The 13,384-nt window shown below is 51.2% G+C and overlaps 2 protein-coding genes across 3 annotated transcripts; both read right to left on the reverse strand.

Moving 5' to 3' along the window:
• Positions 1–684: 684 nt before the first annotated feature.
• On the reverse strand, positions 685–5,385 carry POLR2C (RNA polymerase II subunit C). 2 transcript variants are annotated; one of them, XM_005528210.2, is made up of 9 exons: positions 5,242–5,385; positions 4,987–5,036; positions 4,691–4,759; positions 4,470–4,522; positions 4,235–4,363; positions 3,550–3,601; positions 2,923–3,091; positions 1,855–1,929; positions 685–1,186 (listed from the first exon to the last, which is right to left on the reverse strand). In XM_005528210.2, the coding sequence occupies exons 1-9, from the start codon at positions 5,325–5,327 to the stop codon at positions 1,042–1,044; spliced, it is 828 nt and encodes a 275-aa protein (XP_005528267.1). In that variant the 5' UTR covers positions 5,328–5,385; the 3' UTR covers positions 685–1,041. The 2 variants fall into 2 exon arrangements, with proteins under 2 accessions (XP_005528267.1, XP_014112605.2); XM_014257130.2 differs by having other exon boundaries at positions 4,470–4,582.
• A 49-nt stretch (positions 5,386–5,434) lies between these two features.
• On the reverse strand, positions 5,435–12,450 carry COQ9 (coenzyme Q9). Its single transcript, XM_005528211.3, has 9 exons — positions 12,329–12,450; positions 11,438–11,609; positions 10,722–10,857; positions 10,220–10,362; positions 9,874–9,958; positions 8,589–8,693; positions 7,264–7,419; positions 6,834–6,887; positions 5,435–5,545 (listed from the first exon to the last, which is right to left on the reverse strand). The coding sequence occupies exons 1-9, from the start codon at positions 12,384–12,386 to the stop codon at positions 5,510–5,512; spliced, it is 945 nt and encodes a 314-aa protein (XP_005528268.1). The 5' UTR covers positions 12,387–12,450; the 3' UTR covers positions 5,435–5,509.
• Between the last annotated feature and the right edge of the window lie 934 nt (positions 12,451–13,384).

Consider the following 13,384-nt stretch of genomic DNA (forward strand, 5'->3'; position numbering starts at 1 on the left):
GGGCTGTTCTCCCCAGCTCAGCATGACCCTACCACCATCCCCATCCACACCGGGATGAGCACAAGGGCACACAGGCCTTCCCCGCCCTCCCAGCCCCATGGTACAGGAGCTGCAGGTCTCCCAGGAAAGCGTCATCAAGAAGCACATCCCAAGTCATGCTGGGCAGTGATGGAGGGGAAGAGGAGGGGTGACATTGCTTTCAGCCACTGCCAGGGGGGTCAGGGCATGGGACCTGCACCAAACTCCAGCCCAGCACGTGCTGGGGACTGTGGGCACAATGAAAGGTATCAGCCAGCAGCCATTACTGACAGACCATGTGCCACCCAGCTCCTGAAAAGAGGGTTGTACAGCACAGGGGTGGAGTCTCTTCCAGAGGATTCTGTAAGTACAGCTTTGCCTGCCTGGCCCAGCTGGGCTCCCCTGCAGCGCTGCCTTCTGCAGCATCTCGCCCACCCTGGCCTCAAACATCTGCTTTAAACACATCACTGGATCAATGAACGCCGGGCTGCCTGCAGGAGGGGTGCTGCTCTCCTCAGGAGATAATGTCACAAGCAGCAATCAGCAGCAGCGAGCAGTGCTCCCTCCAAAGCAGATCTCATTAAGTTAATGCCTATTGGAGAGAAGTAAATGATGTGACATCTCCTCCAGCAGCCTTGGATGAGCTTTCAGGGATGACAGAAAAAATTGGGGGTAAGGCTTTATTCAGCACAGTAAAGAATACGCATGTAAATAAAGTAGGGTTGTGTAACAAAGGTACACACTTCCCAATCCCAAACATCACATGGCCAAAATCCAACACCAGAACAAAAACTCCAGGATCACTTGGAGACAAAGCCTGTCCCAGCTAAGATGCTCACTGACTGATTCCCTTCCTATTTTATCCTACACACCATAATGGCTTTCCCTGGGAAGGAGGGCCAGGGAAGAGCTGTCACCAACCAAGTGCTGGGCCAGGAAAGTCAGAGGGAGATGATGGGGAGGTAAAAGCCAGATCTCAGTCAGGCGTCATTCAGCTCACAGTACTCTCTTGCAAGGGCCACCTCAGTTGATAGTGAGGACATCGCTCTGGATCTCGTGGCTCAGCTGTGTCTGGAGATCGCTCAGTTTTTTCTTGAGGCCGGACAGTGCAGACAGGACAATGGTCTCAGGGCGCAGAGAACCACAGGACTCCACGTTGTAGTAAAACCTGAGGTCACAAGGCAGGGGGTTAAGTCACCATCACCTCTTCAAGGAGGTGCAAACCCAGACTGCACATCATTCCAGCCCATCCACAACCATAGCAGGGAGATCTGCCTAGAATCCCAACCATCATCATCATCATCATCACCATCACCATCGTCATTCACCTCCCAAGCAGGCAACAGCCAGTGCTGCCCCTCTACAACCATCACACCAACACTCAACTTCATTGGCTGCAAGAGCACTTCTGAGATTGGTTTCTGTTCAGCACTGTGACCTGTGAGCCAGCAGCCCCAAGCCAGGGACTAAGGCTGGCTGAGGCTCTTTTGCAGTGCAAATAACACCAGCAATCAGAGCATGAGACACATACAGGTGAATGAATACCTTAAGCCAGGGTATTTTCCCCACAGGCCTCACACCTCACTGAGTGTGCACCGCCCTGTCTGGCAACATGAACTCAGGAGAACTGTCTAGTATCTCCCAGAGGGGAAAAGCTGCCACATCTGGGTATATCACCACTAAACACCAGCTCCTGCCCTGCTTTTCAGGGAATGTCAGCTCACTGGGCTGGTGATTTCAGCACAGTGTAGACACTCTTCTATTAATGAGAGCCCGTGAGATGCACCCAGCCAGTCACCCCATCTTCCAGCTGCAGCATTGCATTCAGCTCCCTACCTCTCTGGCTTCCCGTTGGGGTCGTAGGGAGCCTGAGCATCTTCATCGTCAATCTCTGAGTACTCACTCTTGGGCCTGGAATCAGAGAGCAGGAGAGGTTACACAGAGCCCCTGCCCCAGCCTGGTCCCACAGAGCCCAGGCACTCAGCTTGGCCCCACAGATTGAGCACTGGGGCTCACGTCCAGCAAACAGGGTGGGCATCAAACATCAAGTCACAGAAATAAGCTCAGTCACACGTTTCGCTTTCTGGCTCCTCATTAATGCCACAGAGTCATCCAGTAGCACTGGAAGAAGGAAATCAGCCCTGCTCTCCCCAAACTCAGTAAGCCCTGTGCTCTGGCTCCATCCATCTAGCTCCAGTGTGCTCTCAGTGACAGGATGTCTGCTAGATGATCACTAGGATACAGAGCCAGTAGCAGCTCAGGTATCCATTCATGAAAAGTGATGCTGGATAAAGTCCTCACCCAGGCCAAAGCAGGGCAGCAGCTTTCTGAAAGTAAAACCATGTCACTTTTGGATGACAAGCTGTGTGCAACTTGTGCAGAATGGTATTTCAGAGGAGAGGAAAGGGCCAGATAGGGAAACCCTGCCAGAGCTCAGGCTCCAGGAGTGAGGAGATGTATGGGTTAAATCACAGCAATCCTGGGCTTTGTCAAGCCAGGCTGAAAAATCTGACAACCCAACCTTCCACTCTTTGCTCTCATAGCAACTTCTTTCATCTCACATGGATCTGTTCCTTCCTCAGACCTTATTCTGACCTACAAAACACTTGCACAGGGAAGAAAAAAAATCAACAAGTGGTGAAAAACAGCATGAAAGTGAGTCAAACTAGCAGTGATGGTACATGAGGGAGGACAACAGATGACCACAAACCAGTCCACCTTGTGTGCAGCTGCAAATAAACGACTGGCCTTGCTACCCAACCCCAGGAGCAGAGTCTGTGTGAGAGGATGTGGCAGGCATGGTCCCCATCACTTACTGACCCACATCATCCCCAGGGCTGAAGTGTAAGTTGTCGCCTGCTGGAAAACCTTTCCCAGTCCCTGCAGACAGACAGCAGGACATACCACTCCTCTGGTTTGGGGTACACCGTGTGCCTCAGCGCGTTGTCGGGGTCGTACTCGAAGGCCACGCCAGCTGTGGGGTTCCACTTGGCGTGTTCCTTGCCAAAGCCCTTCTTGGCATAGGCTCGCAGCCGCAGCTCCTGCCCCTTCCGCAGCTTCACAATCAGGATGTCTGCAAAAGCATGTGCCTGTCTGAGAAGGCTGCAGAGGAGAAATGATGTGCAGGATCACGCTGCAGCAAAGGTAGATTTTTGGTGCCCAGGAAGAGGTCACCAGCATCCAGGGTTTGCTTGGATTCTTAGAGGGGCTCAGCTGTGTCCCCAGAACAGCTAAGTAAAAAGGAGCTACACAGGCCCCCAATAACACATCATTTCACCTCCTTGCTGTCTCTAAGCTCTCACAAGCAGACACAGAAACACCCTCTGACACAGGACTTCAGTTCTGGGGCAATCTGAGTGGCATTAAGACAAAATGCTACCCCATTCATGCAGTGACACCAGCTGCTCAGAAGTGTCATATTTACAGCCATTTTACAGTTGCCCACCCAGTAAAGGAAGAATGAGTTCACAGAACCTGAGAGAAAAGTTAATTTCCTCCTACAGTTCTTATTCCCAGTGACCCACCACTCACCATCCTGCTCCACATAGTCATTGGGGTCATTGTCTCTGCTCCGAGATGTCACCTGCAGCAGCCAAACGAAACCAAGCAAATTAGGGACAGGATCAGCTTGGATGAGTGCTCCAGCACAGCACATCTGCCTGGTTCCCAAAGTCACTCCCACAACTGCTACAGATGACACACAGTGCTCAGAGCACCTCAGCCAGAGGCAAGTAACAGACAGCAGGCTCCAGCTGGGCACTGTCACCAGGCAGCAGGAGCAGCCCAGGTTGTGGTGACATCTGGATCCACCTCAACAGTGTACTAGAACATTCTCTGTAAGTCCCTTTGCCTCTGTCCCACTTCGGCACCACCAACCCTCCCCAAGATGCCTGCACAGGAGCTGTTTGGCAGCACTGCCCTGGCCCAGGCTCCTCACAGTCCGCAAGCCAGAGGCCTCAGGGTAGCCGAAGAGTTTGGGATTTGGGGTGCAGGATGAGGCCACACTGCTTTGCACCTCACCAGACAGCAAGTGAAGGCCAATGCAGCAAAGACAAGGAGCGCACTGGCACACACATTGCTTCTGCTGATATTCCTGCTTTGCTCTCCTACCATGGTTTAAGTGGAGCTTTAGGCAACATGAAATGTGCTCAGCGTATCTGTGTTGTGTGTGTTTGCACCCCGCCTCAGCAGGAATGCAGAGCGGGATGGCACTGACCGGGATGACGCGGGGGTTGTTGGAGATGAGGTCGCGGGATGTCACGTGCCGAGTCTGGTCTTCGTTGCAGCGAACGTCCAGCGTGAACTCCACGGAGCACTCGGGGCAGAACTCGTCACACGTGCAGTCCTGGCACACACACAGGTTCCTTATACAACAAACTGCCAGAGCTCCCCATCAGATCAAACACCCACCACCCTCAGAATGATTCCCCACAGCATTTCGCTGGACTCACTCTGGAATATTGCATCTTATCCACAATGTCATCGCTGGTGAGCGGGATGAGACCTGTGCCAAGCAGGAAACCAGAGGAACTTCTGAGTGAGACCACAAGAACCCCTAACCCTCCTGCCAAGACAGGTGGAGGAACAGCACCTGACAAAGGTGCTTCAGCATCTCTGCTTTCTGCTTTTGCCCACAACACACCTTCATCTTCCTCCCCACCTCAGCACTCACCCAGTCTGTGTGCAATGAATTCATCGTGGAGCACAGAGGAGTTGGCGTCTATCTGGACCCAGTCAATGGCTTCAGAAAAGAGAAAGTCACAAACTGAGAAATATTCATGTGAGGAAAAGCCAGCTTGTGAGGGCACAGAAAACATCACAGAGACTGGAGAGATACACTGAGGCAGCATCTGCAGGGTACAGTACTGGCTGAATGCGGGTAAGGAGAGCCAAAAGCAGAGGGGACGTGTGGGAGAACACGGAGGGCAGCGCAAGGGACTGGGACCACAGGCAAGCAAAAGGCCTCACCTATGATGGGGACTTCTGCGATGAACACTCTTCGAATGGAATTTGCCACCCTGAGGGAGGGAAACATCCGTGTTTAGGCATGAGGGGGAGTGAGGCTGCGGGCCCGCACAGACGCTGGCCGAGGCTGCTGCGGGGCTTTGCCTCAGAGACCCTGCCCGGCCGCACCGGCGGTCCGCGGGGAGGCCTGGTCCACGGGGCCACCCCCGGCCGCTTCACCCCCGGGCCCGCCCGGCCCGGCCCCGCGGCGGTGCTCACGCCAGGTCCGTGTTCTCGATGATGAACTTGACGTTCTCGTCCGTCAGCTCGGTGATGCGCACGGTGGGCTGATTGGCGTACGGCATGGCTGCCGCGCCCCGGCCCCGGCCCCGGCCCCGGCCCCGATCCCGCCGCCCGGTCCGCCCCGCCCCGCTCCCCCCGGCCCGGGTGCGCCCGCAAAAAGAGTCCGTGCCAGGCTGAGTACGACTTTATTGGTGCCGGGGAAGGAGGGGGCGCGGCCCCTCCGGTGCTCGCCGCCGCTGCCGCCTCACCGGCGCTGGTTCAACCCCGCCAGGTTCTTGATCTGTGGACACAGGGAGAACGGGCTTTAGTGCCCCTGTCCCGAGCGGCCGCCAAAGCAGGTGCCGAGGGGAGGCCCGTGTGCTATGAGCAGAGATGCGGGAGCGAGAGGCATCTCTGTGGTCCGGGGATGGGCAAAAATCAATCTGGAGCCACGTCTGGCCATCCCTCTGATCGGAACCCGCTCTCCCGATCAGTATGTCTCAGCTTGGGTTTATTTCTGCAGTCACACAGACCTCGACAGCGAGTTTATGCTTTTGGGGCGTTATGCTCACTCATCCACTTGGCAGAGAGCTGCAGATCTCAGCACTCCTGTAAAGGAGTACACCTCGGGACACCCTGGACATGGGAGGCTGGAATGTGTTCCCCTAACAGTTATGTATTGGGATGATTCTGCCCTAAAGACATCTGACTACAATCCATCCAGGTCCTCCCATTTATCTGTGCAGTGAATCTGCTGCAGGGACAGACCAAACATCAGCAGTGGGAGATATCCTGGACCTGAGAGCACCATGTGGATGTAAAACAGAGCCCGGGATTTCTCTGGTGGAGGAGCCTTTTGGCATATGCAGGTATGAGAGAGGAGAGAGGCTGAGAGACAATACATTCCTCCACAACTGTAGGGGGAAGGAGGTGGGAGAAATTCTTGAGAAGTGCTTCATCAGTAAAAACAATGTCTAATTTATGTTCCAACCTGCTTGTCTTGTCCTGATACAAGGTAATATATTTCTGATAACAAGGAAATCACTTTGTTGCTAAATGCAATGAGCATTGTCCAAAAATAGAATCACAGCGAGGCCCTGAAAACCTTCAAAAGTCACTCCTAGGTACACAAAGGGTTATTTTGTATCCCAGATGAAGTGCAGTTCCCTCTGCATGGACAGAAGACAGTCACCCTCCTGTGGCTCAGGGACAGGTGCCACCTCCCAAGTATCCATGGGGCCATTGACCCTCAGTCAAGATTTCCAGCACAGGGCCTGGAACAGGGAGAGATCTCGTGACAAGCAGTGGAGATTTATTGTTGTATTTATTCTGATCACCTGTCTCTCATCCCTAAAGCTCACCCTGCAGTTTCAGACTTAATTTCCTCATCCTCTATCCAAGTTCTTTCACCACAAAACAGTGAACTAACCTCAAATTACTATGGAAATCACCCTTAAATAAATCTATGTTAAGAAAGATGAGTTTTTCCATGTGTTTCCATGTTGTCCTCTAGATTTGGGAGGAAAACACATGCCGACATTCAGAAGTAATTCTGCTTTTACAGCCCTGCTGGTTTAAGCATTACTCACAGTAACTGCAGCTCCCATCAGGCCCTGGACAACAGCTTCTCCAGTGGATTGTACCTGGAAGACACAGGGAGAACACAACCTTTTGCTTCCTGCAGTTGCACTCGTGGCCCCCAAACACTGAGGAAATGCACAACAAAAATGTATTTGCTACAGAAAGGTGCTGACAGCACTGCAGACAAGTGACAGCCACAGACAGGGCACATGGAAGGGTTTTCCTGCAATGTCTCCTGACCACTGTGACAGTCTGACAAAGAGGGCACCTACATGTCAGTTTACCAAAAAACACATAATCATGTATTGGTTTTGAACTGACAGCAACGAGGGAGTCTCAGCAGACGTGGGATCTGCATGATGGAAAAGCCAGGTGTATGCCTGCATATATCCTTGGGGAGAAGGGATTTTCTGCATGCACACCTGTCCCTAAGCTTACCTGGCTGGCTGTGTTGCTCATGGTCATGGCGTCAGCCACTCTGTTTTCCAGGAAGCGCCAAGTATCCTCGAAGCCAGGGGACGAGTCCTGCATCATCACCAGCTCAGTGGTGTTGTAGATGCCAGTGAGCACAGCCCGGCGAGTGTACCAGTTAAACTGCAGGGGCACAGGAGGAGAGAGAAAGCTGGGATCTGAATGCACATCAGGAGTGCAGCTATCAGAGAACAGCAAGGGAAAATCCCACACCCACAGCATGTTCCTTCCCATATAGAGGAATTTGCCACTTGCAGCTGGATCTCTCAGGGCTTGAGACAAAACTCTTTCTGTTCTCTTTCTGCTCCTAAAAACCTGCCTGAAGGGGTCTCTGAGGCATGAGAATACTCTGCCTGGCTCCTATGTTGGGAAGAGGTATCTGCTGTGAGCGAGTTAAAAACCCATTACTTGGAAAGAGAGAGCAAGCTCAGCATCACAGCTTCCCCAGAAAACTCATGTAACCAGTCAGGAGGTGCAAACAAAACACCAACTTTAGAACCTCTCCTAATCCCTCCATCAGTGAGACTTTAGGAACAGCTCAGTGCAGACACTGGCTCCAACATGTTGATTTGACTTGCATAACTCTAAGGGACTTTCAGTTCCTGAAGCAATTGTGTTCTTTCAGTTGTCTTCTAGTTTATTCCTTTAATTTTTCTGCTGTCTTATTTATTTTTCACTGCAGTACCTTCTCTTTATACACAGATAAAAGAAGCTTATTAAAGTAGTTTGTTAAAATGGTTCATTTAGCTTTTTCCATCTCTCCCTACATCTATAAGAATTAAAGTAATTTATTAATTGCTATAATTAAGGTTATAATTTTCTTTTATTTCCTGCCAGAAAGATGAAAGCTTTAATAAGCTACTGGTATTTTTAGGTAGGTTCTTTAAAGGTTTTCAAGTCAAGTCTGTAAATGCTGTTGCTGGTAGAAGAGAGCTGTTTGACAGACCCACTGCTCACTCACTGAAAACTGGATCAACTTCTTAGTCTCAAAATCTCAACAATTTTGTCTGTGTCTTCAAAAAAGAAAAAAGAAGAACACTTAAAAGCCTAAGAAAATAGGTCCTTTTAATTTGTACTAATCCCATTGGCAGTAATTTGCATTTAGTCTCAGTGGCTCTTAAGTCTCTTTAGAAATTAGACTGTAGTTTATAAAGACCATTGGGTGCCTCTGAAATGCCTTCTTCACTCAATAAATGGGCCATCTGCTGAGGGACTCAGCCCCACTCCTACTTGAACCCATGATTTTGCCAAAGTGCCGAGAGGTAGAACCAGCTTGTCCCAAAAGCACTCACATCTGTAGACTGGTCCCCAGCATAGTGCCAGATATCATCGATCATGCTGGTGAGGAGGTTAAGGCTGGAAGGGATGTTACGTGGGAGCAACAGGACACTCAGGGCCTGCAAAGGAAACACACACAGAAATGGGAGCCAAAGAGAGAAGGATGTAACTAAAGGAGACCAACAGTATTCTGCTCTGTTATCTTTTCCCTCTTGCTGCTGCCTTGCCTCCAGCTCCCAGTGACAAGTCTTCCCAACTCTTTGCAGTCTTTACAAGCTGCAGGATATGCAGGGAACACACAATGTGGCTCATAAGTTCAGGCCTCAGCCTGTACTGGAGCCGAAAAATCCCTGCTCAGTTCAAACATCCCCGTGTTGTCTCTCCTGAGCCCTCTCTGGCATGGCAACATCAGAGGCTGAGCTGACTCACACTGTGCTATGCCCCTGTGGGCAAGGAGTCACATCTCTCATTTCTCTGAATTTGACTTTGAACTCAGAGCGGCAAACAAGGGCAGAACAGCGCCAGCCATAATGGCCCTACTGGGATCCTGCAGCCTTTGAATGTAATCACACAGTGCCAGGAGAGACACAAACCACCCACATCCTTCATAGGGCAAATTATGCTAATCTGAAAGAAGAGCACATAGCCTGTGCTCTCTCTCTGTGCATGGGGTGCAGGATTCAGCTGCCCAGAGGCCAGCAGTGGTTCTGGACAGAGGCTGACCTCGCAGCAACCTTTGCAGCCCAAGATTAGGAACTCTTTGCTTGTCACTGTAGCCACAATTGAATTCCCTCCCCACCGTGGGAAGAATGACTTGAGAGTTAAATCTGAATTTAGAAGCATGGAGCCCTCTCAGTTCACAGCTCTACCCTCAGGCTGCCAGGGGTTTGTCAGTTGACAAACCGTCACAGGACAGTTTCCTGCAGCAAAGCAGTTCTGCGTTTCCAGGTGGGAGGTGATCCTGGTGCAGCCACAACAATGCTGCATGGAGCCTGACTTGCAGTGACACTGCAAATAGGACTGAGCAGAGACACAGGTAATCCCCTGGGGATGCCAGATGGGTGGAGTGAACAACAGAGAGCTTTGCCTTTCCAGAACTGCAAGAAATAGTTGCTCTAAGGTCACTTTTAACTGCCTCCTTCCAAGACTGCTCTCCTCTTGAAGGCTACTAATCACTTGAAACCAGCCAGGGTTTCATTTACAACCTTGAACTAATCTGGTGGAGAAACTATGTTGAAAGTCACAGGGTATTTAAAATACATGCATGCAAAAGAGTCAACGTTGATATTACTTTTATACCTGGGGCCATTTCTCAATATATGGAATCAGCATTCTCAGTCTGGCTTCCACAGCATCTCTCAGGAATTCATCTATAGGCTTCTTCCTGAGTAAGGAAAAAAAAAATTAGGAAGACTATCCAAGTTAAACTCAATTCTAATCTTGAAAGATCAATCTCCACCTGGCTGAGCAATAGATAAGCAAGGAATTATATATCCTTCATGTCTTTTATCCTAGTCTAAATCTGGGAAGACGGTTTTATTTGGGTAAATTATACTTTTAACTTAAGTATCTGTGTTCCAGGTGGCCTGTCTACCCAGCTCCCAAAATCTGCAAAGGAAGATATTTGTTCACACACATTACTCACTCTGCTTTACCCAGCTGCACTAGTTTCTGCTCCTTCTCCAGCAACTTGGACAATTTGTTGTTGCACTCAGACACAAAGTGCAGGATCAGTTCACTGCCATCACTGTGAAACATCCCTGCTGCAGCAACAGAGAGGCCCAGGGTCTGCAGGGAAGAAGGGAGAAGCACAGACCAGGTCAGACACTGCTAAGCAGGATCCAGCTAGAAAAAAGTTGTATTTATTTTGTGAAAGACATTATGTGAATTTAAACAAAGCAACACTGCATTACAAAGCACTTCCTATACATATTTTTCTCTCTTTAGGATTCAATACTCTGCATTGTTCCTTAGTCTTACTCTGAAGGGGTTATCCTGTAGCAGCTGGGTTTCATTCCTGCCCAGTAGCATTTGCTGACTAGGGTGCATCGCCCAAGAGTATGTGGGGGAAGCATGCAGGCCTGGCTGTCTCTGCACTTCAGCTCCATCCAGTTTTCAACTGGTTTGTTGCTTCTCTCCCCACATACCTTGGCTCCCTCTGCAATGGCCTCTGCAGTCCAGCCATGTTCAGGCACAAACTCCAGCGCCGCTGTGAGGATTCGATGCTGCAGCTGCTCCTCGCTCTCATAGTCCTCAGACTCCTGGCCGCCCTGGCCAGTGTAACTATGAGAAGGTATTGTTACAGTGAGGGGAATGTCACCACCAAACATCAGAACCCTGGGCTCTGCCACTCACACGCTGACACCAGGCACATTTTGAGACCTGCTTAGTATAAATCTGGCCTCCTCCAGTAATATCTTTCCCTGTCCAGAAAAACTATTCTTAATGAACCTTTGCTGTGAGAGAAGAGAAAAATATGGGAAGGAGGGCTCAATGGAGATGCCTACACGGAGACCAATCAGCTCCAAATTCCCCCTCCCTTACAGAAAGTTAAACTATAACCTTTTCCAACATAGGCACATGGACAATATATGGTCCCTGTATTTTTAGATTTACACAAAAGTCCAGAAGCCAAGACTTATTCTTTGCAGACAAGAGAGTTTCCCTCTTGAAAGCAAGTGCCATACTGTTTCCATGGTGGAATTTGCACTGTCACAGCAAACCAGCTCTTCAGCTGCTGTAGTTTGGGGCTCCTTAACTCTGGATCTCTTCGTCTTCAAGTTTCAGATGTGAGGTTCAGGAAAGCAAAAGCCCTCCGATCCCTCTGTTGGTGGGGCAGTGCTAGAAGGAGCTGATGAGTTACCTGGGGCGAGGTCCCTGAGGTTCCTGTTCAGGCTGGTGACCAGCTGGAGGTGAATCAAAGTGCTGCTGAGAGGAAGATGTCAATGGCTCCTTCCTGTGCTCATCGGAGGCTCTCCTTAGCGCGGCCGAGGCCTGGAGAGCACGGAGCGGTGGGTACTGCTGGCACCTGACCACTGCAAGGGAAACCAGGAGTCAGCACCTCCTTCCAACACCAGGAAGCATTGAAAATCAAGGTGAAGAGAGTTGTGGTGAATGCAGCTGAAAAGAACACAAATTCAAAGTGTCTTTTTTTACGCTTCTGATAAGTGGCGCTCTCAGCTGAGCTCGTGTCTACGTGAATAAAGCAAAAGTGTTTTGTGAGGGAAAGAATGGTGCAAATGGCACATATAGCAAATAGTTTCCCAATCTTGCACTGGAAACCAGGCACCCAAACATGCCCTCTCCCCATTTTGGTCCCTGAATAAGGATTTGGGAGGAAGGTGCAGATGTCTGAGCAGGGGATATAAGGAAAGTCTGACTCGGGAGCCGAAGAGCCTTGACAGACACCACATGCTGATCATTGAGCGATTACTCAATGACACTCTGGGGTAACTTTTCATTCAGCTGCTGATTTCTGGGCTTGGGTTGTGTTTTTTTTTTTTTAATAAATTTGGGTTTCACGACCCACGCGCCTAAAGAAAACCACCACCCATCAACCCCTCCTTCAAACCCACCCGCTCGGGGCCGACCCCGGTCCCCTCACACCCCTCGTGCCCTTCACCTCACCTTGCCCCGCCCCGCCCCGCCCCGCCCCGATCGCCGGGGTGCGCGCACGGGGGCGCGCACGGGCACAGTTCCCCCCCTCCCCTCCTCTCCCCGCCCCGGGGCCCGGGCGCGCCCCCCCGCCCCTCACCCGCGCGGCCCCGCCACAGCCGCCAGCCCGCGCGCCGCAGCCCGCCCGCCGCCGCCATCTTGGAAGCGGGCAGAGCGCGATGACGTCACGGTGACGGCGTCAGACCGGGACGAGCGAGCGGAGCCGAGCGGGTCGAGCCGCGAGAGGTGAGCGCGGGACGGGCCTGGCGCTCCCCCTTCCTTCCCCTTAAAATTATTTTCCGAGACATAGTCTGAAGCGCTGGGGAGGAGCTCTGTGTGTTTGTGTGTGTGTGTGTGGGTGTATTTAAGTAATTCCTTCACGAAATTTCCTCACGTATCCTGTCCTTGCTCCCTCTGAATCGTCCCTGCTCGATGACCGAGAGGTTTATCCGCCCGTTCTCCGTGTGCTTAAAAGGTGCACCTGCTATAGGGCCTGCAGCCTTGCGCCGCCGCTGGGAGCCGGAGCAGTCCCGGCCGCCGGGAGCTGCGGCATTCCCGGGAGCCTGGGGCTGTGCTGCGTCAGGAGGCTGCGGTTTACAGCCCTGACGTGCTTTAGAACCCTGGAATGGATTGGGTTGGAAGGGACCGTCACGATCATCCCATTCCAGCACAGCGGTTTTCTAATCTCCTGAAGCGGAGCCTGCGCTATTGTTTAACCCCTTCCCTTGCCCTGTTCCTCAGGGACTGTTAAATGTGTGTGACATGGAGATAAGGGCCCCTCCTCACACCACCCACACGGGATCCTCAGCGTCCTCCCCGCACCTCAGGGAGGTGGTGTTGCTGTTGATGCAGTTTGGGCTCTAACTGATCTTGCAAAGTCATAACCTGCTGTTCGGAGAGGAAGGTGTGATTTCGGGTTTATCTTCCCCACCTTAGCCTAGAAGCTTAGGTATGTTTCAAGATTTTCAGCCTTCTTGGGAAAGATGACTTTTTAATGGGATTAGTATGTGTGTTTATAAATGCTACTGTAGCTGCCTAGTGTGTGTCACACATGCAAAAACAGCTGTGAGATGTTACAACCTGCAGTGTACATTCAAGGTGTACATTCCCTACTGGGTTTGCATTGTGGTTGTTTCAGTGTGAATTCCTACCACAG

Source organism: Pseudopodoces humilis, chromosome 14 (assembly GCF_049639895.1).
Source record: "Pseudopodoces humilis isolate 2021_Gansu_Grassland_sample_001 chromosome 14, ASM4963989v1, whole genome shotgun sequence".
NCBI lineage: Eukaryota > Metazoa > Chordata > Aves > Passeriformes > Paridae > Pseudopodoces > Pseudopodoces humilis.